The 26,257-nt window shown below is 54.1% G+C and overlaps 3 protein-coding genes across 14 annotated transcripts; 2 read left to right on the top strand and 1 right to left on the bottom strand.

The window, feature by feature from the left end:
- The first annotated feature begins 207 nt into the window (after positions 1 to 207).
- Positions 208 to 3,730, top strand: TMEM262 (transmembrane protein 262). Of its 3 annotated transcripts, XM_023654424.2 has the most exons (4): positions 1,958 to 2,128; positions 2,997 to 3,127; positions 3,232 to 3,331; positions 3,436 to 3,576. In XM_023654424.2, the coding sequence occupies exons 1-4, from the start codon at positions 2,071 to 2,073 to the stop codon at positions 3,510 to 3,512; spliced, it is 366 nt and encodes a 121-aa protein (XP_023510192.1). In that variant the 5' UTR covers positions 1,958 to 2,070; the 3' UTR covers positions 3,513 to 3,576. The 3 variants fall into 3 exon arrangements, with proteins under 3 accessions (XP_070084981.1, XP_014585172.1, XP_023510192.1); XM_070228880.1 differs by having other exon boundaries at positions 208 to 3,127; positions 3,232 to 3,299; positions 3,436 to 3,730; XM_014729686.3 differs by having other exon boundaries at positions 208 to 3,127.
- Positions 3,562 to 7,737, bottom strand: ZFPL1 (zinc finger protein like 1). Of its 4 annotated transcripts, none has more exons than XM_023654420.2 (8): positions 7,518 to 7,737; positions 7,101 to 7,210; positions 6,682 to 6,793; positions 5,293 to 5,486; positions 5,129 to 5,201; positions 4,910 to 5,056; positions 4,538 to 4,661; positions 3,562 to 4,023 (listed from the first exon to the last, which is right to left on the bottom strand). In XM_023654420.2, exons 2-8 carry the CDS (start codon positions 7,200 to 7,202, stop codon positions 3,837 to 3,839), a joined length of 939 nt encoding a protein of 312 aa, XP_023510188.1. In that variant the 5' UTR covers positions 7,203 to 7,210; positions 7,518 to 7,737; the 3' UTR covers positions 3,562 to 3,836. The 4 variants fall into 4 exon arrangements, with proteins under 4 accessions (XP_023510188.1, XP_023510189.1, XP_023510187.1 ...); XM_023654421.2 differs by having other exon boundaries at positions 7,101 to 7,223; positions 7,531 to 7,719; XM_023654419.2 differs by having other exon boundaries at positions 7,531 to 7,714.
- Positions 7,717 to 25,504, top strand: CDCA5 (cell division cycle associated 5). 7 transcript variants are annotated; one of them, NM_001433519.1, is given in 13 exon segments: positions 7,794 to 7,982; positions 8,114 to 8,205; positions 8,283 to 8,348; positions 8,428 to 8,463; positions 12,292 to 12,720; positions 17,591 to 17,741; positions 19,824 to 19,978; positions 21,174 to 21,287; positions 21,490 to 21,596; positions 21,806 to 21,904; positions 22,720 to 22,786; positions 22,921 to 23,049; positions 23,134 to 23,311. In NM_001433519.1, coding segments are annotated over 13 exon segments (1,647 nt in total). In that variant the 5' UTR covers positions 7,794 to 7,936; the 3' UTR covers positions 23,290 to 23,311.
- The last annotated feature ends 753 nt before the right edge of the window (positions 25,505 to 26,257 follow it).

Raw genomic sequence — 26,257 nt, 5'->3', positions numbered from 1 at the left:
ATGATGGGCTGGGGGGTCGGGGGTGGAAGAGAAACAATTTTGTTTAATTATCCTTTGGTAGGGGTCCTGTGGGCCGAACATAGCCCAGTGCCCGTTTTCATATGGCCTATGAACTGTTTTTTTTTTTTTTCCATTTTTAAATGGTTGGGAAAAAAAATGACATTTCATGACACATGAAAATTATATGAAATTCATATTTCAGTGTCCATAAACAAAAACCTTTATTGGAACACAGCCATGCCCATTTGTTTACATATTATCTATGCCTGCTTTTGCACTACAACAGAATAGAGTAGTTGCAACAGAGACCCTATGGCTGGCAAAACCTAAAACATTTACTTTCTGGTCCTTTACAGAAAAAGTTTGCAGTCCTCTGAACCTCTGAGATGTTCAGAGGCTGAATAAAAAATACACATGAAGATTTCAGCCTATGAAGCTGTAATCTTACCAAGAAGAGGGCCAGCCCCGAAGCCGAGTGGTTAAAGTTCTATGTGCTATGCTTCAGCGGCCCAGGTTCATGGGTTCAGATCCCCGGCACAGGCCTACTCCAGCAGCCATGTTGTGGAGGCATCCCACATACAAAAAAAGTAGAGGAAGACTGGCACAGATGTTAGCTCAGGGAGAATCTTCCTCAGCAAAAAATAATAATAAAATAAAGAGTTTAAAGATTTAGATCTACTCCAAAAATCTATAAACTTAAAAAAAAGTTGCAGAATACTGTTAAGAAAAATTCTCCAAAATTTGGACATAAGAGTGGAGCATGTCCTTCCAATGTCATACTGGGGCACTGTGTCACAAGCCTATCCAAGGACTATTTAATTACCCATAAGAATGTACATTCGTTTGATTTTGTTATTTACTGTTAAGGATTCAGACTCTGAAATTACAAGTAGATATCATCCAGGGGAGATGCAAAACATTTCTATCCAGTAGAAAAAATAACCTCGAAAGTTATAGTTTTTACTTCCCTGTAGGACATCAACCAGTTTTGTATGTAACCTAATAGTCACATTCTAACATTCCTTTTTAAAGGATCGATATCCAGCTCCTTAAGATGCAGTGCCACCTCAGTGAGGGGGACCCTCCTTACTGGTGAGTTCATACATCTTAGTTACGTGTTCATTCCATATTTAGATTTTTTTTTTTTGAGGAAGATTAGCCCTGAGCTAATGTCATCTGCCAATCCCCCTCTTTTTGCTGAGGAAGACTGGCCCTGAGCTAACATCCATGCCCATCCCCCTCTACTTTATATGTGGGACGCCTACCACAGCATGGCTTGCCAAGCGGTGCCATGTCCGCACCTGGGATCCGAACCGGTGAACCCCGGGCCTCCGAAGCGGAACATGTGCACTTAACCGTTTCGCCACTGGGCTGGCCCCTAGATGTTTTTAACTTTTTGAAAATTAAACTTTGACAATAAATATGGTGTGATTTTTTTCATGTTTTTTAAAATTATGCATATCTACGTACACATAGGCGTATGAAGGTTACATCAAGAAGGGACTCAAAAGATGCCCACTCCCCGAACTGTGGAAGGGGTTACCTCTGTAGGGGAGCGGGTGAAGGAGGGAGACTGTCACATTTTCCTCTGTATGCTGTGAATTATGCAAACCTTTTACAAGAACCTATTCATACACTACTTGGAGTTTTTAAATGGCATTGAGCTAGGAGCCCTAATGTATAAAAGTTCATTTGTATTCAATGAGAAGGTGCAAACAATTGTTTCACCAGTGGGACCACAGCTGGGCACTGGGGCATCGCCCCTTTAATGTGTCGTGATTGGGGTCTGAGGGGCTGTTTGTGATTCAGTGACACTGGGCAGCAAGCCTGGGTGGCGGGGTCAGGCTCTAACCCTCCTGCTTGAAGGCAGACTTCAGGCCCTGGCCTGAGCTGGGACCTGACTTCCGGGCAGACAGTGAGGCAGGAGGCAGTGGACGGGGCCAAGTTCAACCTCAAGCCCTCCCTCCTGCTGCTTCAGTTCCTGGCAGCCCGCACGGTCCTCCGCACCGTTTCAGGCCGTTTTTCCGGCTTATTTTATTGACAGTCCTGGAGTCTGCACCTCTGACATGTATGGAGGAAACGTTTTCTTCTCGGCTTCTCACTGTCCCTGCCCACTCCACAGCCTCAGGTACAATCAGATCTTAGTCTCAGTACTGCTTCCCTCACCCAGAGGCTGTGAAAGCTCGTGCTGACGGTCCCTCTCTGTGCCTCAGACTCGTGTGTGAAATAGGATTTATGCCACCAGCCCCAGCTTCCTGATGGGACTCCTGGAATGACAGAGGTGATGGGTGTGAAAATGTTCCGAGAGCCAGAAGGTGGCAGAGGGGCAAGCTGGTCAGCATCGGGTCCTACATGAACATCTGGGAAAAGGATGGAAAAGCCAGTTGCTGTCCGGGCCACACCTGGGGAGGGCATGAGGAAGGTCCCAGGACAGCTATGGGGAATCTGTTGTCCCTTTCCTCCCCTTAGTTCCTCCCCATTAGGGGTTGGAGCAAACACTTGGAGGCTGTGATCTAGCCAGGCCTCCCCTCACTGGGGAATGCCCTCCACCTATCCATCTGGGTCCTAATCTCTCAATCTGCCTAAGATTCGCTGTGGACCTAAGACAAGCCCCTCCACTTTTCTAAGCCCCAGTCCTTCACCTGTAGAACGTGCCCACACTACCTCGTCTGTGGAACTGTTGAGAGCACTCAGTGGTCAGACCGCGAGCCTGGACCTTTAGTCCACTACTCCCCCACAATTCAGAGCTCGCCAGCCACCCATGAAACACTCCTACATTGGCCGGAACCACCCTACGTTTTAGAATCTTGTCCCCTCCAATGTCCTCCTGGTTCTAGAATCTCACTGCTATTCCAGACTCTGCCCTCCAGAACCAGAAGGGTCAGCCGCTGCTCCCGGGCAGTGGCGGCTTGCTCAGCTCTACCGTCTCACTCGAGTCTCTGCTGCGGCCAGGATGCGGTGGCGGGACCGCATGGCTGTGCTCTTTTTCCCACCAGGCGTGATGCTCACCGTGGCTGCCATGATGCTCTTCTTTATACACCTGTGCGTCTTTGCCAATGATGTGCACCACTTCTGCGTCACCCACCACTACGACCGCATGAGCTTCCGCTACACAGTGGTCCTGATGGTGAGACGGGGCCAGGGCTCAAGGGCTGGTCAGGGAGGCGCAGGGTCTGACGGAACCTCCGCTGCTGTGTCAGGGGGCCACTTGCCCCTGGACGGGGTCTCCAGTTCTCCCAGGTAATCAGCATCTGCTGGGCCGCCATGGGGTCACTCTACGCTGAGATGATAGATGTCAAGTTTCTTCGGTGCTTTTCCCTGACCATCCTGAGTAAGTGGGGGAGGGGCGTATGAAAGGCGAGGGGGAGCTTTGGAACCCTGAGACATGGCACGGAGGGGACAGGGAAGGCTAACGGGGCTCTGTCCTCTGCCCAGTGCTCAATGGAGCCATGTTCTTCAACCGCCTGTCCCTGGAGTTTATGGCCCTCCAGTACCGGGAGGAGAACCACTGAGGACTGGAGACTGGGCTGAGAAGGGGGAAGGAAAAGGCTGCTTCGGGTATTTTAATAAAGTCTGTCGTTTATTTCCACCTGTCATCTCCTTTGTGGGGGAGGGGGTGGGAGGCTGGGGACCCCATGGAAGCAGGTCAAAACAAATACTTGACCTACGGGGATCCCAGGCCCAGCCTGCAGCCACTTTAGTGGACTCAGCTTTGGGCCTGGGATCTTAGTGTCTCAGGCCAGAGGGAGAGGAGCAGAGAAGAAGGGTCCCCAGATCTCCCCACCTCCCCTCCTCAGGCCCCTAGGTCCCAGGCTGGCCCAGCCACCAGCAAGGGCTCAGGAGGGACCCACACGGATGTGAGGGTTCATGAGCGGGTCCAGGTTGGGATCGCTGTCAGCCGCAGCCCGGCCCAGGCGAGACATGAGGGCAAGGAGGGCCAGGAAGCCCAGCAGCCCCAGCAGCAGCAGCAGCCCCGCCCGCTGGAGCAGGGTCAGTGGCTGCTTACGAGACCCAGCCCGGCTCCTGGGGGACGAGGGGAAAGCCGCGTCAGGCTCCAGTCCCTGGCGGCCACTGGGGACCGGAGAGGAGCCCTAGAAATGACTCTCATCTCCTAGCCCCAGTGCTGCCATCCCTCAGCCTCGTCTCCTCAAGCGTGCCGTGGGGGTGACCACCCCTGCACGTGCCCACTACAAGGGTGACTGTGCCACTCAAACCAGCTGAAGCAATGACTGTTCTGGAAACTGGGACGTGTCAGGCATGGGGAGAGTCACAAAGGTCAGGTGGTGTCAGAGCAGGAAGGGGCCTCAAAGAGCCTGTGTTCAAACCTCCTATGTAGCAGGCAAGGAAACAGCTCCGGGGAGGGGTAGACCCAAGACTTCTCCTGCCAGGTCGAGGCCTCTCTGCACAGCCCCAACACCACATACCCTTATTACCCAGCACAAGCCCTTTTGTCATGCAATCGTCCCGCCTGGGGCCTCTGGCTCTCACTTCCTCTCCTCCCCATTCCTGGCATCTTGCCACACCTGATCCTGTGTACCTGAGCAGCTGGGCCAGCCAGCCCAGGGCAGGCCGGCGCCGGTACTTGTCATCATCGCAATCCCCGTGGAAGCCTGGAGTCCGGTCATCATCCCGCGTGTCATACACCTTCCTCGGCGCTGAGGCTGCAGGGGCAGAGCCACCAACACCCACAGGCTCAGAGAAACTGACCCGTAGTCGGGTGGGGAGAGAGGAGGCCAGATCTTTGCCCTTTTCAGCCTGACAGAGCATCTTGGGTTTGTGGGGAGGTAATGTCTGTTCTTGGAGTGAGGGAGGGTCCCTCTGGGTGGTCTTTGGACCCCTGAGGTTGCTCCACACAAACCACCCGGCTCCCTTACTAGCCTCTTCTGGCCTGGACCACTCTCTGGCTCACCGTGAGTCAAGGGCTCGGCATTGCCCATGTGGATCACCGTGTGTTGCTCGGGCCGGCTGGGGGAAGCGGGAGGCTGGGGGGCTTGGCTGTAGAAGGCTGGGGCAGCAGAAGCGCTGGCTATCTCCTCTTGTTCAGGGGTACCACTGGCTGTGGGCAGGAAGAGAATGTCAGCAGAGCAGGGAGGCAAAGGCCCCAATGCAAGTGGAAACTGCCACTTACCGTTAAAGCTGGACCAGTCAGAGAAGTCGGAGGTGTTCAGGGGCTCAGGCTCTGGGCTCACCACCTCATCAATCTGGAGGAAGGAACCTATGTTATCAGCCTGCCCAGTGCTGTCCCCACCCACCCCTCAGCCCAGGAGGGAGCCAGGGCAGACGGGCTCTCACCAGAGGAAGGCCCAGTCCTGCTCGGGCCCAGTTGACCGTGGCCAGCTTCTCTCTCAGCGTAGAGGCCACAGGGCCAGCCAGGTTGGCTGGGGGGAAGATGGGGCCACTGCAGCTGGGGCACTGGTAGCCAGCAGGTGCTGTGTTTCGGGGGAGCTGGGCAGCACGTTCATTGAGGCAGGCCCAGTGGAAGAGATCTTGGGGCCCATGAAACAGGGGAGGAGAAGCATGAGGAAGAAGACACAGGATCCCTGGCCCAGCGACAGCCCCCAGCCCACTGCAGGGATATATGCACACATACAAGTACGCCCAGAGCTCCCTCCTTCTCATCCTCACCCCAGGTCCATTTCATCAGTGTTCCCTGACTTTGGCCTTCCTGGCCACCGCTATCTGAATAAGTCAAGGCAGATGCTACCAAGCTCCCCAGCCCACGAGAGGATGGGCGTGGGTGGGAAGGAGATGCCACCCACCCTTTCAGTGACTCCTCTCTGGACCTGCACTCATTCCAAGGTCCTTGAACTAACAGCTAATCAAAGACAGCTCCAGAAAAGGTTCCTAGACATACACACAGGCACACACACGCAAGTACACATCCACTGGCACAAATGTACATGTGTTTATGCACATAATCAAATGCAAGTGCCACCCCCGGCATCTACACTTATGGGCACACTAACTCTCACACATAAACATTTACACACACATTTGCTAACACTTAAGAATTCTTACCCATGCATTCTTCTGCAACCTCACAGCACACCTGTGTTCATATGCTCACACACAACATTTACTCATTCACTCACCCGCAAGTACTAATGAACACTTACGTAAAGACACAGTGCACGTGAAATTCATACAGACACACACACACTCACACTGAGAAACACATAAGTGGAGCCCACTCTTTTGCTAGCTCCTTCAAAAAGTGGGGCTAAGGCTCTTACGCCAGAGGCAGGTCAAGGTCATGACGCATGTGTCTGGTGACTTCTTTTAGCTGACTTGACTGTGGGAAACTCACTTCCTCTCTGTTTGATCTTGGAGTCAGTAATGGATCCTGAATGTCTGAACACCCCATGCTTTCAGCTCACCGCTGGGCCAGCCAGCTACTGCTCAGTCTCAACTACATCCACAAGGTTGACAGGCTCTCGCTCAACCCTCAAGATTGGCAGGGAAGAAACGAGGAGCTTTAATTTTTAGGGAAAGACACGGAGGCCTAGAAAAGGAATGACCTGCCTGAGCTCACACAGCAGGTAAGTAACCTAGTAGGACTAATCTGGGGCTCCAGCCTCCCAGGCTTGGGGGGGGGTCTCACTGTCCTGATGCTTAGGGAGGCCTGGAAACCAGTCACCAAGCTCGGCCTGTCCTGATCCCCCCAAGGTGCACAGGTCTCACCGTAACAGACGAGGCGGGTCGTCTCCCGCGTGGCCAGGGGGATGTTGCACAGGCGGCAATTGGGGTTGTAGTCGCTATCTTGGAGCCACTGCAGGTAGGACTGGACGATGCACTGGAGTGGGAGAGAGGTCACACCTGGAGCAGGGGCTCGACGGCCCATCTCCCCAAGGTCCAACTGCCTCTTTTTCTCTCATCACAGACGAGACTCATCCTTTCGTTTGTTCAAATCAACAAACATTTACTGAGCACAGACTGTGCCAGACTGTCCTACGGCCTGGGGATAGAGCAGCGAATGACATCAACCAAGTCCTCGCCCTTCTGGAGCTTCCACTCTACTGTCGGCCCTTCACGGATTTGGAGGAAGCCAAGACGGCCTGCCCACCCAGTGCCCCGCGCAGCCGCTCCCCTGAAGGCCCCACCTTGGCGTGATTGGCTACCAGGCAGTGCTCGCAGACGTTGACCCGGTGTTCGAAGCAGAACAGGTTGGTCACCTTCCTCTTGGGGCACTTGCAAAGCCCCATGGTAGGCCCTGGGGAAGGGGCCTGAGTTGGCAGGGAGCCGGGTTCTAGTGGCCGCCACGACGCACTCACCAGCCCACTTCGTTTCTACTCTGAACTCCCGTAGACACTCTCGCATTCGCCCCAACCCCAAATTCCTGCCCACCGCCGCTCTTCACTCCGGGCCACGCCCCCTGCATAAACCCCGCCTCCGGAGACCCCTTATTCCTCTCGGATCCCTCCCCCGGCCAGGCCACTCCATCAGCAACTCTCCGATACCACCGGCCCCGCCCCCAGGGGCCCCTCCTGAGCCCCACCCCCTCCAAGCCCCGCCCCCACCTCATCCACAGACCCGGCTCTCGGTGTTACTGTTCCGCCGCGGTACCGGTCCCGACGGGCGCGAGCGCCGGGCGGAGGCGCGGAAGGACAGACGCCGCACTCGTCCGAGCCACCGCTCTGCTCTCTCCACCTCGGGCCGCTCCGATTATCCCTCCGCTGCCACGTCTCTTCCGGGTGCGGCGCGCGCTGATGACGTTAGAGCGCCGCCGGCCCCGCCCCTGCTGACGCTAGACGTGGAGACGGGCGAAGAGGGGACGAGCCGAGCTGGGTGGCCCTCCCGCCTTACGTCACTTCCGCTTCCTCCTGGGCAGGGCGGGTAATTCGAACGTTTGTGTCTCACACGGCCCTCCGGTTGGCGCGAGCTCCGGCGGCGGCAGCGGCGGCAGCGGCGGCGGCGGAGATCGAGACCAGGGCCGGATATGTCGGCGAGGCGAACGCGGTCCGGAGGGGCCGCCCAGAGCTCGGGTGAGCGGAGGGCGCGCGGGAGAGACGGGCCGGGCCGTTTGAGGGACGCAGTCCCGTGAGGAAGGCCCTGTTCTCTAGACTCTAGACTCGAAGGTCTAGAGTCTTCCCATACCTCCTTTTCCTCTTCCCAGGGCCCGCGGCCCCATCTCCTAAATCTCTGCGGAGGTCCCAGCGGAAATCAGGCTCTGATCTCCCGAGTACCCTCCCTGCAATCTGTCCAAAGGTGAGCCCCGGGTTCTTCGGTTCCTGCCGCGGGACCCCTGGCCTAATGTAGAGCTCATGGTCACCCCTCTTCTCCAGGCACCCCATGCAGCTCCCGTCAGAAAGCCCATCGTCTTGAAGAAGATCGTGGCCCATGCCGCACAGGTGAGGGTGGAGAGAGGGATTGCGGGAGGGGAGCCAAAATGGGGGCCGGCTGTGTGATCAATTAATATTGTCTCCACAGATCCCATCTGTCAACTCGCCTCGAAGGAGCCCTAGGGTGAGTTCATTTTCATCTGCTTAGCTGAATAGAATCCAGGACATTCTAGAGCTCGGGAGGGGCATAGTGGCTACTCACATCTGCCCAGGGAGCTGTTTTGCGGTATTTTTGAGACAGTTTGCCTTTGGATGCCTGCATGCAATGCCAGTCTGGCTTACTCCTTGTAGACCTAATACGTTTAGTTCTTGATGTCCTGGTATTCTCTACCATTTTCCTTTAAAACTTGAGTTGTGTCCTAACTACTCTTTTTTCTTCCTACTCCATCTTGTCCTCGGTTTTTATTTATGGTTGTTGTAAGATAAGTTACGTGTTCAGTGTTTTTACGGTTTTAGCAGAAATCAAGATGTTTCATTAACAAACTCTGTGCCTGAAGATATAATGAATGAGAAATGCTGACTGCTTTTTAGGAGCCCATGGGGTGTACAGTCAAGTGGGGAGAGAGACATATGAACCAGTGATAACGTGGTGTGCTGAGGACTGTGATAAGGAAAGAACTAGATGCTCGAAAGGCCCCTAACCCAGACCTGGTGGCTCAGGGAACATTTCACAGAAGAAGAAAAGTTTAAACTGAATGTTTAGTCTTTAAAGACAAGTAGGAGTGTTTGGAGCAAAGGAAGCTGTGTTTGCAGAGACCTGGAGTCCACAAAAAACCCACCAGGTTTGGGGAACAGCAGCTGGTTCGGCGTGTCTGCAGCAGATGTTGTCAAGAGGGAACATGCTAAGCCAGAACAGGTCTTCAGATGCTCCGGAGCTTGGGCTTCATCCTTGGCTCTGTGGGCAGCCTTTGGACAATAAGCATGGTAGCGACTGAGTTAAGCTTGAGTGTTTTAGAAAGATCCCTCTTGGCGCTGGATAGAGAATAGGTTGGAGAAAGCCTACGGGGAACCCAAAGACCAGGCAGGAGGGCGTGACAGGAATCCTGAAGTGAGATGGTGGGGGTCTGAAGTAAGGTAATGGCAAAGTGATGCTCCTCTCCCTGCTTCACCACGTGACCATCCCATCACACAGGACTCAGCTCGAAGGACACCTCCTCCCAGAAGCCTTCCCTGACCACCCCTGTCCTATCACTGTCGCTTCTCTCAGTGTAGTTCTCCTTGAGCCTTATCATAGCTGGGAGGATTTGTTTGCATGTTTCTTGACTTGGGGGCAGAGACTTCTGCCTCCTGCGTGGTGGCCACTCATTCCTGTTGGTTGAATGATAGATTCATGAGATAGTGAGCAAAAAAGCTGCACGGACTTGAATGACTGCTTGGCTTTAGGGGATGAGGAAGAAGTCAGGGGTGACTCCATTTTGTTCTGCATCCCTTTTACTAAGACTTGTGGGGTAGGTTCTCCAGAGCTGGTAGCCAGGAAATGTCTCTCTTGATAACCGATACACTTCCTTCTATCAGACCACAAGAGTCGTCGAATTTGTCCTGTTTCCTGCCTTATCTTGGCTGCCGGAAAGCTCACGGCCAACTTTTGTGTATAGTAGTCTCCCCTTATCCACAGTTACACTTTTTGAGGTTTCAGTTATCCCCAGTCGGCTGTGGTTTGAAAACATTAAATGGAAAATTCCAGAAATAGACAATCCGTAAGTTTTAAATTGGGCGCCATTCTGAGTTAGCATGATGAAAACTCACCGTTCCTCCCGGGGTGTGAATCATGCCTTTGTCCGGCAAATCCACGCTGTACACGCTACCCACCCCTTAGTCACTTAGTAGCCATCTCTGTTGTCAGGCTGACTGTCACAGTATCGCAGTGCTTGTGTTCCAGTAGTCCTTATTGTAATCATGGCCCCAAAGCACAAGAGTGGTCATGCTAGCAGTTCAGATATTCTGTTACTGTGCCCAATTTGTAAATTAAACTATGGTAGGTGTGTATGTATAGGAGAAAACATAGTGTATTTAGGGTTTGGTACTGGCTGTGGTTTCGGTCACCCACTGCGGGTCATGAATGTCTCCCACAGATAAGGGGGGTGACTGTACATCAGTTCAGTGAGTTGTCCACACCTGCTGCACGCAGGGCTCTGCTGAAGGTGCCGAGCATAGTGAAGGCCAACCAGACAGATGGAGACCCCTGCTCTCAGGAAGCTCCCTTTCTAGTTGGGGTGACAGTCAGCCAGTGAACAAGCAAAATCAGATCGTGATGGTTGCTGTGCAGGGAAGAGGTCACTGTGACAGGAACTGGCAGAGGTGAAGAGGGGCTGATCTAGATTCTGCGGGAAGGGATGGCCTCCTCAACAAGCGGCATTGGCGCTGAGAGCGGGATTGTGAGGAGACAGTATGTAAACCTCTTAATCCACACGTCAGGGTAAGCCCTTCCCTGTTCCCAACCTTGCTGTGGCTCCCTGGGTCTCCCAGGGCAAGGGTTGTTACTGAACCGGAAGTGGGTTCGCTCACGTGCCCTGTAGCAAGCCAACCTCTGATGCGGGGGGGTAGTGGAAGAGAGTAGAAATTTTATTGCAAAGCGCTGAGCAAGGAGAATGGGCAGCTAATCCTGTAATCCCGAACTCTCTGGAAACTACAAGCAAGGGTTTTTATTTGGGCTTTTAGGTCGGGGCGGGGGAGCATATGGCCTTGGGGGCTGAAGTTTTAAGAGTCCTCTGCGCAGGCGCAACCATCTTTCATGTGTCTTCATGGGCCTCTTGTGCAAATTCCAGGGGGTTCTATGTGTTGCATGTGGTAGATTTTTAGTCTGTGATGCCTGAAGTTTACAGGCTGTCATTTTAGCTTCCGATGCACCTGCACTATGTTTAGTCAGGCAGCGGGGTGGGGGTGGGGGGGCGTACAGGCATCAGCAAGCTGCTCTCTTATCAGTGGTCCTCCTGCTGTTTGCAAAACAAGCTCAGAAACTGTTACTTTATTTCCCACATCAGCCTTGTGGATACAAGGCACGATTTTCCCCTAATCCAGGGAAATTTTAACTCCTTTTTTCTCGGTTTCAGTGTCTCCATGGGTCCCCCCTTACAGTAGCCTACAAAACACCCTATAACCCCCCATTACCCCTCAAACCCCCTCTTCAGTTCCTCTCATTTCCTCTTGCTTCAGCTACACTGACCTTGTTCCTTGACTCTGATTGGCACACTTGCCTCAGGACTTTTGCATATTCTGTTCCCTCTGCCTGGAACACTTTTCCTCCAGATGACTCACTCCCTCACCTCCTTTAAGTTGTAGCTCACATGCCACCTCAGCGAGCCCTACATTGACCTTCACCTACTTAAAATTCCAGCCCACCCCAGGACTCCAGATCCAAAGTGCTTACCACCTCTAATGTCCCACATGGTTGTCCCTATTATCTGTGCTCCCGCTAGAATGGCAGCTCCATGGGGACAAGGATTTTCTGTTTTATTCCCTGCTGTTCTCTCAGTGTCTAGACCAGGGCCTGGAGCCGGGCAGGTGACCAATAAGTACTTAAGGACAGGATGGACATTTTAGGAAAATCATCGCCAGCTGTGTGGCAGACGGACCGCACAGGGCAAGGCTGACAGCAGGAAGAGCATTAGGAGGTTGTAGAACTCGTCTGGGTGGCATGTAGTGGGGGCCGGTGTCAGTTAGGGGTGGCTAGACTCCAGTCACATTTGGACACAGAGCTGACAGCACCAGCGGGTGGTGGCAAGTCTCGTGTCACAAAATCGGACCCCTCGGAAGCCATGACTGGTTGTTCTTTTCTCCCCTCCCCACGTCTGTCTCAGGGTCTGAGTTGCTGTCACCTGACCCGTCTCCTCTTTTCCTTTTAAGTGTTTGCCCTGTGGGTCTTCCTTGCCACCCTGAGTCTCCTCGGGCCTTTCTGGAAGCAGGTAATGCAGCTAAGTAACAGGGAGGCGTCTTCTCTTCTGTCCTGGTGCAGATTGCTTTTTTCTTGGAGAAAGAAAACCACCTTCCCAGTAAGGAGCCTACGAAGGAGGACCTCTTCAAGACATGTAGTGTCCCCAGCACACCCACCACCACACCTGTGCTGCAGCCCCTGAACGTCGAGTCCAACTCCGGGGAAGACCTGGACACCAGAGACCTAGAAATGTCCAAGAAGGTCCGGCGGTCCTACAGCCGGCTGGAGACCCTCGGCGCCACCTCCACCCCGGGCCGCCACTCCTGCTTTGGCTTCGAGGGGCTGCTGAAGGTGGGGGACTTGTCTGGAGTCTCACCCGTGGTGTGTTCGAAGTTAACCGAGGTCCCCAGGGTCCCTGCGCAGCCCTGGGCCCCAGACACGACTCTCCCGGGAATCTCTCCGCCAGTCGTGAAAGAGAAACGCAAGAAGAAGAAGCCACCAGAGATCCTGGTGAGTGAGGGGCAGGAGCTTTCCTCCGCTGTCCCATCAGATGTGTGCCAGGCCGGGGCTCCACTCTGGCTGTTTTGGGGAAAGGCAGCACCTGCAGGATGTGGGTAGAGATGCTCCAGCCAACGTGGCCCCTCCCCACTCACCTGGCCCCCATTTCTCTTCCCCCAGAAATCGGAGCTGGATGAGTGGGCCGCGGCCATGAATGCTGAATTTGAAGCTGCTGAACAGTTTGATCTCCTGGTTGAATGAGATGAAATAGGGGTGTACCTGGCCACACTGTCCCTTCCTCCCCCTGTACATAGTCCCCTCTCCCTGTGGAGAAGACACTTGGGGTCCCCTCCCCTGGCCTTGTAACCCGCGCATGTGCTGTTGCTACACATGGGGGCCCGTCCCCTTAGGCTTGTGCAGCGGCAGCAGCCATCTCTGCTTCAGGAAACAGGTCCTGCCTGGTGTCCTGCTGGTGTCCTGTCTCTAGTCGAGGCCCACTGTGCTCTCCTCCCGCCTCCCAGAGTCTCGCAGCCAGAGGAGGTGAAAGGGCTGGGGACTGCGTGAGAGAGTGCCTCTGCCTCTGCTCTCGTTGGGAGATGTGGCTGCTCTGCACCAGCCCAACAGAAACGGGCGCCGAGGGCCCTGGCCGGCCTCGGGCTCTCTCCTCATTGCCTTCTGTCGGTGGCTTGGTTCCCGGCCACGAGCCCATCTCTATAAAGAGGCCTGGGTTTCCTCTTAGGCTCTGTAGATGGTGCAGGAGAGAATTCATGGACCAGGGACGGTTCTGTCTGTGAGGCAGAAGCTGGGCACTCAGCCTTTAGAATCTTTAAGTTTTGAAGGAGGGACTGGAGCCTTGGCTGGGTCTCAGACCGTAAGCCTTTACTCCACGGAAGCTGTTCTTTCTAGTTTTGTGTTCTGCTGTTGAGATGGTTAGTTAGATGCCAGGCTGCTGGAGCCCTGGCCGCTGGGGACAAAGAGGGCTCATTTCAGGGTGTGGCCGCCAGGTGCCGCAGGCTCCAGACGCACAGAACCCGAGGCTCAGGGCATCTGGACCTGACACCTGCACAGTCCGGATCACTCACCCCTTTTTCTTACAAAACAAAGTGCACAGAGTCTGCTCAGCTGTAGAAGCAAGGTTGATGGGTTGAACGGTCCTATTCCCACAAGCATTTTGCACCTACGCTTATGAAGTTCTAGGAAGCTTTTCTCACGTGGCAGAGGGGACAGGGGTTGAGAGCAGTTTTAACTTTTAGCTTCTGTGATGTCCTCCCACATGAGGACACTGCCTGAGGGAAGTGGTAGGAGTTGAACTGGGGGGCTCGTTTCATTGTCTCCAGGGAACCCTGCTGCCCTCCATCCCGTTGCTCTTTTCTCAATGCTGGCAAAGGTGTGCTTTCAGAGACTGCCCAGCCACGCCCTCCGCCGTGCCCAGGCACCTTTTGATGTTCACAGGCATCGAAATAGAGGCTAAGATGGGTGTGGAAGGGCTGCTGGGTAGCAGAGAATGTCAGGAAAGATGAGCGCTTGCCGGTTAGGGGACTTGAAACGGCGCAGGTCTCGTGGGCGCCGATGAAACTCTTTACAAAGCCTGGGAGTCCCAGGCTACCTGTTCAAGGCTTCGCGCTTTGTCAGGCCCCGCAAGCAAGCCCCCCTTGCCCGGCGCTCCAGATGCCCTCGAGCTGGACCGCGCCTGAACGATTCTTGTCCTCACCGGCTGGCGGGGCGGAACTCCTGGAAGAGTCCTACTGCTGCAGGACCGAGAGTAGCCGGATGATGTGGAGTCGATGTCATCACTGCCAACTTCTCTCTGTTTCTGAAAAACTAAGACTGTGGAGTTTAAGGAAAAATCGGAGTTTCTTTTTTAAAGTAAACCTGATTAAAGGATTTCTGCCTGTTCGTAGACTGTGTTTCTTTTCTTGGGTCAAAGGCAGAGGCGAGATATGGGCCCAGGAAGCCAGGCCTTCTTTGGGCTGTGTCACCAGGGTTGTCCTGTGCAGGGGGCTGCCAGTCTGTCCTCCAGTAGCCCTGTCGCAGGTCACCGCGCCCTCCCCTGTGTCTGTTTCTTCTGTCCGGCACCCACTCCTCCAAGGTAGGGCTGCCTGGAAAGGAGGCCTCGGGAGCGCCGTCCCCTCCTGTCCCAGGAGGAAAGAAGTCGGGTCCGGGGTGAGGCTGCTAAGAGCTTCACCCGGTGCCTGGGAACCTAACCCCCCTCCCCTGTACTGGGTCCAGCCGTGGGCGCAGAGCCCACTGGGGAGCTGGGTCAAGATGCAGATTCCCGGGAATTCCACTCGGCCCGAGGACGCCCAGGGACATCTGCGCAACTCCATGCAAGTGGCACAGACCTGTCTCCCGTCTCACCCTCTTTGTACTTGTCCTTGCATCCTAGTCCTTAGAACAAATCAAGGCCTTTAAATTCTCCCCACACCTCCCCATTTCTATGTCCTTCCCTACCCAGAGGAGGGTGGGCCTCGCTTTTCAAGGCCAAGCTCTCCGCTTTGGCTTTTGACCCAGTTCTCTCATATCTGAGACCTTGTGCCTCATTTTCCTACAAGTCCTAGACAGGCTTATGTTCATTTTATCATTAAAACAACCACCCTGGGCCTGCCCCGTGGCCCAGTTGTTAAGTTCGCGTGCTTCGCTGCAGGCGGCCCAGTGTTTCATTGGTTTGAATCCTGGGCGCAGACATGGCACTGCTCATTGAGCCACGCTGAGGCGGCGTCCCACATGCCACAACTAGAAGGACTCACAATGAAGAATATACAACTATGTACCGGGGGGCTTTGGGGAGAAAAAGGGGGGAAAAAATAAAATAAAATCTTTAAAAAAAAAAAAAAACCAACCACCCTAACCCTAACCGAGAAAAGCCTTGACCGGCATCTGTTTTTAGCTACTACCATTACTCCTTTCAAGGTTCAGCTCCTTGAAAGAATGTTCAGACGGTGCTCTCCGCTTCTGTTCATTTACTCCAAGTGCCTTCATCACTCCGTTTTCTGCTCGGGCAGAAGTAACCAGTGACCCCCTAATGCCTGATGTTACAGACTTGGGCCTCTGCAGCCTGGGCTGGAGCGCTCTTGGGGCCATAGCACTGCTGATCCCCCTTTCTTGGCTTCTGCTGAAATGTCAGGACACCCAGGTTCAGTCCTGGTCCCTCTTTCCAATCTGCTTGCTCTCCCTGGACGGCCTCAGGTTCTCTGGGCCGCCTCCTTGCTCAAGATGGGTCAGTCTTTATCTCCAACCCATATCTCTCTCCTGAGCTTCAGACCAGAATCTAGAAGTGTCTTCTCGAACTGTCTCCTTTCAGAAGTCACTAACTCAGCTCACCCACCTGCTCGCCTCTTCCTGTGCTCCCTATGCCACTGGCATCGCTGCCAGCTGACACACTCACAAAAGCCAGGAACCAGGTCACCTGCGGCTCTGCTCTCTCCCTCACCCATCCCATCAGCCCCAACCTCCTCAACATCCCTCCGTCCCCACAGCCACCGGACAATTGTCCCGGCCTCGTAGTGGGTCTCATTCCCTTTAATCTCTCCCCGCTCCAAACTATTTACATTGCAGCCAGAATGAGTTTCCTAAGAGAAAAAATATGATGCTGTTTCTCCCCTGCTTAAAACTCTGATATAATTCCGCTTCTGGGTATGATACGCAAAAGAATTGAAAGGAGCGTCTCGAAGAGATATTTGTACACTCGTGTTCATACCAGCATATTCGCAGTAGCCAAAAGGTGGAAACAAATGCCCATCGATGGATGAATAGACACACAAAATGCGGGATATCCATACATGGAATATCATTCAGCCTTCAAAAGGAGTGAAATTCTGACACACGCTACGACGTGGATGAACCTTGAAGACAGTATGCTAAATAAAATGAGCCAGACACAAAAGGACAAATATTGTATGACTGCATTTCTGTGAGGTTCCTAGAATAGTCAAATTCATAGAAAGTAGAAGGGTAGCTGCCAGAGGCGGGGGGAGGGGGAATGAGGAGTTAGTGTTTAACGGGTGCAGACTTTCAATTTGGGAAGATGAAAATCTTCTGGACATGGATGGTGGAGATGGTTGCACAGCAATGTACTTAATGCCACTGAGCTGTACACTTAAAATGGTTAAAGCAGTAAAGTTTATGTATTTTGCCACATTTTTTTTTGAGGAAGATTAGCTCTGAGCTAACATTTGCTGCCAATCCTCCTCTTTTTGCTGAAGAAGATTGGCCCTGAGCTAACATTGTGCCCATCTTCCTCTATTTTATGTGGATGCCTGCCACAGCACGGCTTGACAAGCAGTGTGTAGGTCCGCACCTGGGATCCAAACCGGACCCTGGGCCGCTGAAGTGGAACATGCGCACTTAACTGCTGTGCCACCCGGTTGGCCCCTTGCCACAATAAATTTTTAAAAACAAAACCTTTGGTAACTGCCTGTTGTCCATGTGGTGGTCTAATGGATGGTTATCGGATGTGGCTACCCAGCATGCCAACCTGTACAAGTGGGCTGGCTGCAGGACCCCACTTCCCTCCCTGGGCCTGCAGAGGGCAGACACTTGCTCCCCCTGATCCTGGCAACGGGGAGGTGGGCCCCTGACCTGACCTCAGCCAATCAAATTCCCACCTGGAGCGAGGGCCAGGGAAGAGGGAAGGACAACTGAGGATTCAGCAAGCGGGCAGCCCCACGTGTCCAGTGCCCCGGGCTTTGCCATCCTGTGTGGAGATGCTGGAACACTATGGTTCGCTCCTGCACCAGAGCCCTCGCGTGGTGCTGGCAGCCAGTGTCCCAACACCTCCTGCCCTTTGAGTCTGTACTCTGAGTTCTGTGACTCCCCAGTACCCTTCCAATAAACTCCTTTTCTGCTCAAATCAGCCTGTTGCTTTCTCTTGTTTGCAACCCAGAACCCTGCTGGTCCCGACTCCTTGGCAGGGCTCGTGAGGACTCCAGGGCCACAACCACGGCAGACCCTGAGCTGCGACAAGATCCACGCCTCCGAGCCTTTGCTCAGACTGCTCTCTTCCTGCCCGCTCCGCCCCACTCCTGTCTCACCTGGTGAGTCCTGCATCAATCAGCTCTGCCTCATTCATCACCTCTGCTCAGCCTTTCCTACCTGCCTGTCCCCTCCGCAGTGGTAGCATCATGGGTAAGAGCACAGATTGCAGGGTCCAATGGGGTTTGAATCCTGGCACTGCCAGTTTCTGGCTGTGTGACCCCAGGCAAGTTAATTAGCCTTTCTGTGCCTTGATTTCCTTATCTATAAAATGAGGACAATAACAGTACCTACCTCAGAGTGTTTTGGTTAGCGTCAGATGAACTAATATGAGTGGTTACTACATAATAAGTGCTCAATGAACAATAGTTATTGTCAGGTAGAACGGACCACTCCTTCCTTTTTGACTCCCTGAACCCCACACAGACCTCCATCACAGTACCTTTAAGCTCTAGTCTGTCTGTTCTGCACACACGTTGGTACAGTAGTCTGAGCTCCCTGGAGGGTGGAGGCGGAATCATATTTGTGTCTGTCTCTCCAGCATCCAGGGGCATCATGGGTGAATAGATGTGGTTTCCCTCCAGCCGGGTCAGGCCGTGCCCCTCCCGTCCACAGCAGCCCACACCCCTCCTGGAGGAGCAGGGGGCTGAGAGCTTCTGAGTGCCCAGGGGGAGAGGAGCAGGTGGAGCTGGGAGCAGTGGGGCCTCGGGAGCCTGCGCTCAGGCACGAGCCTCCTGCCTCCCGCAGCAGGAATTCTGGTCCCACCTCTGCACACATGAGCAGTGGGGCCGGCCACCGGGCTCACACCTGCCCCCGTGCCCCTGGGAGTGCACTTGACCCCCCCTCTTCCACAGGACAGTCCATGGGCCCCCTGCCCCCTCAGCCTGTGTCCTGGGCCCCGGTGACCCGCCCCCTCTTCAGATGAGGGTCTGGCCCCAGGCCCAGGTGGTCCTCCCAACATCCGGGCCTCCAGCAGGCTGCCTTCCTTTCATGAACTTTTCAAACTCTGACAGCCCTCTGGTGGGGACTCAGATAGCGCCGGGTCTGAGCCCCAGCTCTGCCTCTTCTCAGAGGCCTTAGGCGAGTCTTTGAGCCTCAATTTTCTCTTATGAAAAGTGGGGCTAACCCACCCCTCTTACAGAATTGCCCTTGGATTGTTTTCAAGGGTGAGTGTTTTGCACTCTCCCAGGTGCTGTACACATCTGCCAGGAGTATTCACACTTACCCAGCTCACCCTGCGTCCCAGCGGGAGCCCCCACCCCCGAACACACCATGCCCTTTGGCACTGTCCTGCCCAAACTTCCCTCTTCTGGATTGTCCTTCTCTCGCCAAGACACTCCACTTGTCATTGAAGATCTGGCAGCACCTCCTCACTAGAGTCTCTCGAGCTCCTGAGCCGCCTACATGCTCCCTGCTCTCAGCTGGGGCTTCCTGTGCAGGCCTCTGTATGGCACATCTTCCCGCACTGTGGTCACCTGCGAACCTGGGGCCTCCCATCCCCAGGAGCTTCTCCTGGGCAGACCCAGGCCAGGATCATCTGTGTTCTCAGGAGCTGGCCCAAGGCCTGTCCCACAGACAGCGGTTGGTTGCCCGAGGTTTACTGGGGACCATCAACGGCCGAGTGGATTGTATTCTCTCGTGTTCATAAATTACTTAGCTTTTCTTATATTTGAGCCCTTCAGGCTGCTTCCAGTTTTTCTTCTTGGTGTAATCAGCTACTGTGGACCTCTGTGTGAATTAACGTTATTTCCTTCGCAGTCGTTTCTTTAGGCCTGGTTTCCAAAGCGACATTACCAGGGGCGAGCTGCTGGCTAGTTTTGTAGATCTTGTTATGCAATGGCAGAACTGCCTGCTTCCGAGCATCGGTACCACCTGGAGCTTGGCGAGTCCCCAGGGCTACAGGCCTCTGCAGGGCACTGCAGGCCACTGCAGGCCACCGGGATTCTGTTTATGTCATGTGGACAGGAAGCGTGATATTTCAGGCCATCTGGAAAGGTCTGATATAACACAGAGAGCACATTACGCAGAATCCCTGCCTCAACCCACAGACCTGTCAGAGGCCCCTGTGGAGCTCGGTATGAAGAAGGACACGTCCGAGGTCACTATTTGTCCTCTAATTGGATTGTCATGCACCATTTGGCCAGCAGATGCACAAGAGTCTAAAAAATCTGAGAGTGGAAAATTGGTGACAAGTCCATCTGTTGACTTAAGACTTTCGGTGACTTGGGGAGAAGCTGCTGTTTCAAGCCTGCCTGGGGGCACATCTCCCACCACCTCGCGGAAATGGACGCCTCCCCAGGTGCAGCCCAGCCCTGGCTCCACTGCAGACTTGTCCCCCGGGGTCCCGGGGGAGGCACCTTTGCTCAGCAGAGAAAAGAGTGGGCCGAGTTCAGGTTACAGAGTGGGGAGGGAAGGGAGTGGAGTGAACAGCATGGGCAGGGGTGTGGCACTGGGGACAGTTTGGGATGATGGCGGGAAGTGAGGCTCCTGGCTGGTCTGAGCAGAGGCTTGTTCAAGGACAGTGGAAGATTAGGTGGGTCAGAAACATGCATCCATAGTGTGTGAATGCCACACTATTTACTTCTCAACGGCCTTCTACACCAAAAAGGGGAGGGATTTTCCACTCTCTTACAAGCTTCTATAGGATTCCTTTAAATAGTGCCAGCCCTTCTCCCCACCCCCCCCCCGCACCCCTTGCATTTGCAGGGGTTCCGTTTATAAAATATTGTTAGCCTGTAGCTTTGGTGGGGTTGCCAGATGACATACAGGACACCCAGTAAAATCTGAATTTCAGATAAACGGTGAATCATGCTTTAGTATATCTCAAACATTGCATGGCACATACTTATACTTTAAAAAGTATTTGCTTTTCATCACAAAACTCAAATTCATCTCAAATGAATTTGCTAAATCATTTTTTATTTCATTTTTATTTATTTTTTTAATTTTTTTTTTTTGAGGAAGATTAGCCCTGAGCTAACTACTGCCAGTCCTCCTCTTTTTTGCTGAGGAAGCCTGGCCCTGAGCTAACATCTGTGCCCATCTTCCTCTACTTTATATGTGGGATGCCTACCACAGCATGGCGTGCCAAGCAGTGCCATGTCCGCACCCGGGATCCAAACGGGCGAACCCCGGGCTGCCGAGAAGCAGAACGTGCGAACCTAACCACTGTGCCACCAGGCTGGCCCCTATTTGCTTTTTATTTATTCACTTTTAAATTTTTATTTATTTAAATTTTATATTATTATATTTTTATATTTTATAATATACAATATTATAAAATATTTTATTTTTTGGTTTAATTTATTTTTACTTATTATTTATTTATTTTATTTGCTAAACCTGGCAACCGTAACTCTGAGAGATCTGGTTTGCTGGACAGAGCTGGTGGTGGAGGCTCTTAGGCAGGAGAAGGAAAGCCAGGCGAGGCTGAGGAGGGGAGCCCAGCAGGGGCGGTGGGCATGGTTCACCAGCTGGGTTGCTGTCTCCCTCAGTCTCTTCGCGGCAGACAAAGAGCCCACTCCAAATCCGAGGAGAGGCCAGTGGTGCAGCCTGTTGAGGAACAGAACCCGGAAGAGCCTCAGGTCTCCAGGGAGCTGGACCCAGAGGTGACAGGAAGCACCAGGGCCTCCCAAGGCAGAGGACGGGGTGGCAGGAGGGCTGGAGAAATTCCTCTTCCCCTGCCTGGGTGGAGATCTGAACTCCCAGCCATTGCAGCCCACCGGCTTGCTGGAGGGTGTGGGAGGACCCAGGCTCCTGGGCTGCCAGCCTCATGCCACTTCAGTCACCACAGCCCCTTCTCTGCCAAAGCCACCTTCTTCAGAACAGAAGCTGGATCTGCAACCAGAACCCACTGTCAGCTTCCTGTTCACACTCCTGAGCACCGCAGAGCCCCACAAGCCCAAAGACCCTGAGGAGTAAGGCTGTGCGAGTATGTGAAGGGGAGGGGGGTGGAGGGGCCTTCTCCTCCCCATCAACACTCGGATCTGGGCCTGGACTCAGCCCTGCGATGGGCAGAGGGGAGGCCTACACAGAACTGAAGGGGCCTGGGCCTCCGGCTGCCCCCCAGACCCTTCCCCCAGCCTCTAGACCCTCTGGTCCAACGCTCACTGAGCACCCACCCCAGGGACTTGGAGATCCAAGAGGGCCAGTTCCTGGGTAAGGAAGACTGGGGCCCCCAGCGGACCGCGAAGGAAATCAACCAACTGCAGAATGATTGCATGAGGTGAGCCAGGCCAGGGCAGGTGGGCGCAGGTCGGGGGACAGGGCTTTCCCCATGGAGGACCGGGCCTGTGGCTTGACAGCAGTGACTGCTCCTTCACTTGCCTTTCTTCCTTCCCTCCTTCCCTCCTTCCCTTGCCTTCTGCCTGTTCTACTGTGGATGACCTCCTCACTGGCCAGCAAGTCCCTTCCCTCCCAAGCATCAGTGTCCTCCCCCTGTGTGAGTGGGACCAGCCCCATGGGTGTGGGGGTCTGTTCTCTGCATGTCCGCCTCTGGAGCTGCGGTCTGCACAATCCTGCGGCTGCCTGCCCCGCTCCAGGAGCAGATCCCCACCTGGAGGCCGAGGTCCTGTTTGAGGGGAAATGGGACATCAGACCATGGGTCTGAGCGGTCAGCGCTTTCATTCATACACAGCTGGCCCAGAGCGCCCGGGCAGGGCTAGTTCCGCACACCAATCACACAGAATCCTGTCATGGCCCCCACGGCCGCCCACCAGGGTTGGGGGGCTAGCCTGATGCTGCCTTTGAGGATTTCTAGGCCAGCCTGCACGGCGCAATGAAACAGCCTGCCCTTCTCTTGCTAAAGAAGAGAAAAAGCACAATTTGTCCCTGTCTGTGTCCCCTGCTGTGAGTCACCTGGGGAGAACAATTTCTTCCCCGCCTGTCACTTTGCCAGGACAACAAGCCCTGGCTCTTGGTGAAACCCGAGCCCCAGGTGGCTGTGCCAGGTCGCAGCTCAAGCAGGAGGCATGAGTGTTGGGAGGAGGGGCTGCTTAGGACCAGAGCCTGGGGGCTGAGGGGTCTCTCTGTCAACCCTAGGCTCTGGGCCTCGCTGAGCACTACGCAGGCAGACAACCTGGCCCTGGGGGAGAAGTTGCAAAGTCTGGTGAGACCCTCGTCCAGCACCTCTTTCCTTTTCCTGCCTCCTTGCCTCCCAGCCCAGCTCTCTGCTGGGGCCTCACTGGGGCAGTCTGGCTCTATCCGCTGCCCGCCTCTGGGCCCTGCAACCCTTTGTTCCAGCCCAATTCATTGTATGAGAGCTTGAAGGAGGAAGTGAGGGCGATCCAGGAGGAAGGGAAGCTTGTCCAGGAGGAAGGGAAGGTTGTCCAGGAGGATGCCCAGGCCATCCAGGCGGCAGCGCTGCTCCAGGTGCCTGGGCCTCCATGCAGTGGTGCATCGGGGAGGGAGGGCCCTCCTGCCCTGTGCCACGCACTCAGCTCCCGGTGCCTGCAGCAGCCCAGCTCCCAGAAGACAGACCTGCTCATCCCACAGCCTGACGTTCCCCATGATCACAGAAACCCACGTCAGCCCTGGCCGGGCCCAAGCTTGGAGACGGGACCCGACCTCGGGAAGACCCTCCAGCAGCTCCTCTCCAGGTCCCTGCAGTAAACTTCTCCGCAGCTGAGCCACAGCTCCCTGTGTGTCTGTGGGCCCTGGGGATCAGACGGGAGCAGGAGGCCAGCAGCTCCAAGTTGAGCTGGGCTACCATCTGACATCACCCCACCTCCCTTGGTTTGCTGGCTCTGAGCTCCCCCCACCCCAGAGGAGGTTCCAGGTCTGCTTGGTGTCAGCCTCAAGGTCAAGGTCCCTGTGATAAGGGCCGGGGCAGGACTGGAAGGGGGCCGCACCCCCTCCCAGGATGTACCTGGTCTAACTCCAAAGGGCAGAAAGAGACTAGGGAGAGGCAGGAAGAGCCACTACCCATCCCATGGCCTTGAAGAAGTCTCTTCCCCTTTGTTAGTCAAGTTATGGGGGAGGAGGTACTCCCCACGGGCCCAACACTCAACTCCCTTCAGGCCTGGGGATGCATCTGGAATTTGAATTCCCACTCCTACCCCACCCTCATCCTGTAGCCAGGGCCTCCTGGGGTCTCCCTTGAGACCTCACCCCCTTCACCAATGGGACTATCCCTGCCCTGGGCCTCAGCTCCTTCCTCCACCCCACCCATGGGCCGGAGCACCCATTACCCTCTCCAGGCCTGGCTGCCTGAGCTCCCAGCCGTGATCACTGTCCTGGCCACCGACAGGCCCTCAGGACTTGTGCCCATCAGCCTTGCTGCCCTCGGCATCTGTCAGCCCTGGGGGGCCTTTCTAGGAGGCCCATGATTCCTGATGTAACAAGAGAGAGACAGAGAGAGAGACTGTGTAGGTAGAATATTTAAAACCTTAAAAATAGGGGCCAGCCCCGTGGCTGAGTAGTTAAGTTCGCGCGCTCCACTTCGGCGGCCCTGGGTTTTGCCAGTTTGGATCCTGGGCGCGGATATGGCACCACTCATCAGGCCATGCTGAGGCGGCGTCCCACGTAGCACAACCAGAAGGACCCACAACTAGGATGTACAACTATGTACTGGGGGGCTTTGGGGAGAAGAAGAAAAAAAATGATTGGCAACAGATGTTAGCTCAGGTGCCAATCTTTAAAAAAAAAATTCAAAACTTAAAAATAATCCCCATGCAACTAGAGAAGGAGCACGCTTCCTTAATGAGGGAGATGACAGAGTCAGCAAGATGACAAAGCCAGTTTGAAGGAGGATATAAGAAACTAACACACACACACACACACACACACACACATATATATATATATATATATATATAGTCAAGGGGGAAAAAGCAAGGAATCCTGAAATAAGATTGCTAAATTAGCTACAAAATTGGTCAAGATCCTACAGGGGGATATTTTTTAAAGCCCTGTAACCCTAAGAGTGATATTATTACTGGGCAGAAGCCCTCTACTATGATGTGGCAAGGACCCATGAACATCTTTCTGCCTTATACCCACTGCGGGGGGCGGGGGAGGACACTAGCCAAGAGGATGGAAATTCAGAGCCATGGCACCTCCTCAGACCTGGTTGGATTTACACCAGGCCCCCGGGGGATCAAGCCCTGGCCAATAACTGATGACAGGCTTGATTTGTGAAGGCTCGATCTTGTCACAGCTTGAGGCTGAGCTGAGCTCTGACTTAGCAGCCCTTGTCTCCCAAGGCTCCATCTTGCCTGGATGGCTCCAGGGCTCCCAGGCATCCCCGCCACCCACTTGCTGACCAGTTCTTGACCGGTGGCCCAGCTGACCAGTGACCCAGCCATACAAACAGCCTCTTGCCGTTTCCTGAAGGGAATCATTTGATATAGAGGTTGAGGGGAAACAGTTGGACCAACAGCTAAATGGTTGAATCAGTTTAACCATCAGGACTTCTGTCAGCAAGACACAGTCATCCGCATTGTCCCATTTGGTAGGTGGCAGTTTTAATACGCAAAGGAACTTACAAGGTGCCCATGAGACGGGCAGATCTTCACGCCTGCCCGCCAGACTCTTAACGTTTAGATAGAGGCCTTAACTGGGTTCAGGCACACATTCAGTCCAGATGGTTTCGCAGCACCGTACTTTCTCAAGGTTATGTTCTTGAGACAGCTCCTAATGTGGGAGCAGTGGACAGAACACACACTCCAAGGAGAGGGGAGCGGGTGAGGAGCCTCTGATTGCCTGGGCCAGCTTGCAGGTCAACCAGCGACCGCATCCTCTCAGTGATCTCCTCCGACAGTCTGTAACTGATATATTTCATAGAAATTCATATAAGTTGAATCTTCATAAAAACGGAAGCATCCAGGATGTTGTCTTTTGTGTCTGGCTTCTTTCGCTGATGTTGATGCCTGTGAGATTCATCCAAGTTGCTACATGTAAGAGTTATGACTACTTTTACAATAGTCTGTTCTTTTTTATTGCTGTGTAATATTCCATTGCATAAATATTCCACATTTTTTTTCTTAAAAGCTTCCTCTAAAAGCCTCCACATCTCAGCCTGAGGAGGCAAGCACGTGTGGTTACATTCCGGCACCTCAGCAGCAGGAAATGGCATCTGGTACAGAGCCCCCTGCCCAGGTATCTCTAAACCACATAGGTGTTGACAGATGTCCCGAATGCATCTTGGCTGTGGCCCAGTGGCCCAGGGCCCCAGCATCGCACTGCCCTGAGCTCAGTCCCTGCAGCCACTCCTTGCCACCGTGTCCCAGCAACACTGCAGCCCAGGCAGGAAGGCCCTTTTCAAGGGGAGGTCGCACAGCAAAGCTTCGTGGACCCCAGGGCATTACCAGGTCTTTTAGATCTTTTTTTTTTTTTAAAGATTTTATTTTTCCTTTTTCTCTCCAAAGCCCCCCGGTACATAGTGTATATTTTAGTTGTGGGTCCTTCCAGCTGTGGCACGTGGGATGTCGCCTCAGCGTGGCCTGATGAGAGGTGCCATGTCTGCACCCAGGATCCGAACCAGCGCAACCCTGGGCCGCTGAAGCAGAGCATGTGAACTTAACCACTCGGCCACAGAGCCAGCCTACCAGGTCTTTTAATTCACACACACACACACACG

Source organism: Equus caballus, chromosome 12 (assembly GCF_041296265.1).
Source record: "Equus caballus isolate H_3958 breed thoroughbred chromosome 12, TB-T2T, whole genome shotgun sequence".
Lineage (NCBI taxonomy): Eukaryota > Metazoa > Chordata > Mammalia > Perissodactyla > Equidae > Equus > Equus caballus.
This window is presented reverse-complemented; position numbering and strand designations above follow the sequence as displayed.

Coding starts and splice junctions, on each gene's coding strand:
- TMEM262 (XM_070228880.1), top strand. CDS start 2,954: ATGCGGTGGCGGGACCGCATGGCTGTGCTCTTTTTCCCACCAGGCGTG. Junction 3,128..3,231: donor GCTACACAGTGGTCCTGATG/GTGAGACGGGGC, acceptor CGGGGTCTCCAG/TTCTCCCAGGTAATCAGCAT. Junction 3,300..3,435: donor GCTGAGATGATAGATGTCAA/GTTTCTTCGGTG, acceptor TCCTCTGCCCAG/TGCTCAATGGAGCCATGTTC.
- ZFPL1 (XM_023654420.2), bottom strand. CDS start 7,202: ATGGGGCTTTGCAAGTGCCCCAAGAGGAAGGTGACCAACCTGTTCTGC. Junction 6,794..7,100: donor TGGTAGCCAATCACGCCAAG/GTGGGGCCTTCA, acceptor CTCCCACTCCAG/TGCATCGTCCAGTCCTACCT. Junction 4,024..4,537: donor TGGCTGGCCCAGCTGCTCAG/GTACACAGGATC, acceptor CTCGTCCCCCAG/GAGCCGGGCTGGGTCTCGTA.
- CDCA5 (XM_023654406.2), top strand. CDS start 7,937: ATGTCGGCGAGGCGAACGCGGTCCGGAGGGGCCGCCCAGAGCTCGG. Junction 21,288..21,489: donor CCAGGGAGCTGGACCCAGAG/GTGACAGGAAGC, acceptor TCTCTGCCAAAG/CCACCTTCTTCAGAACAGAA. Junction 21,597..21,805: donor AAGCCCAAAGACCCTGAGGA/GTAAGGCTGTGC, acceptor CACCCACCCCAG/GGACTTGGAGATCCAAGAGG.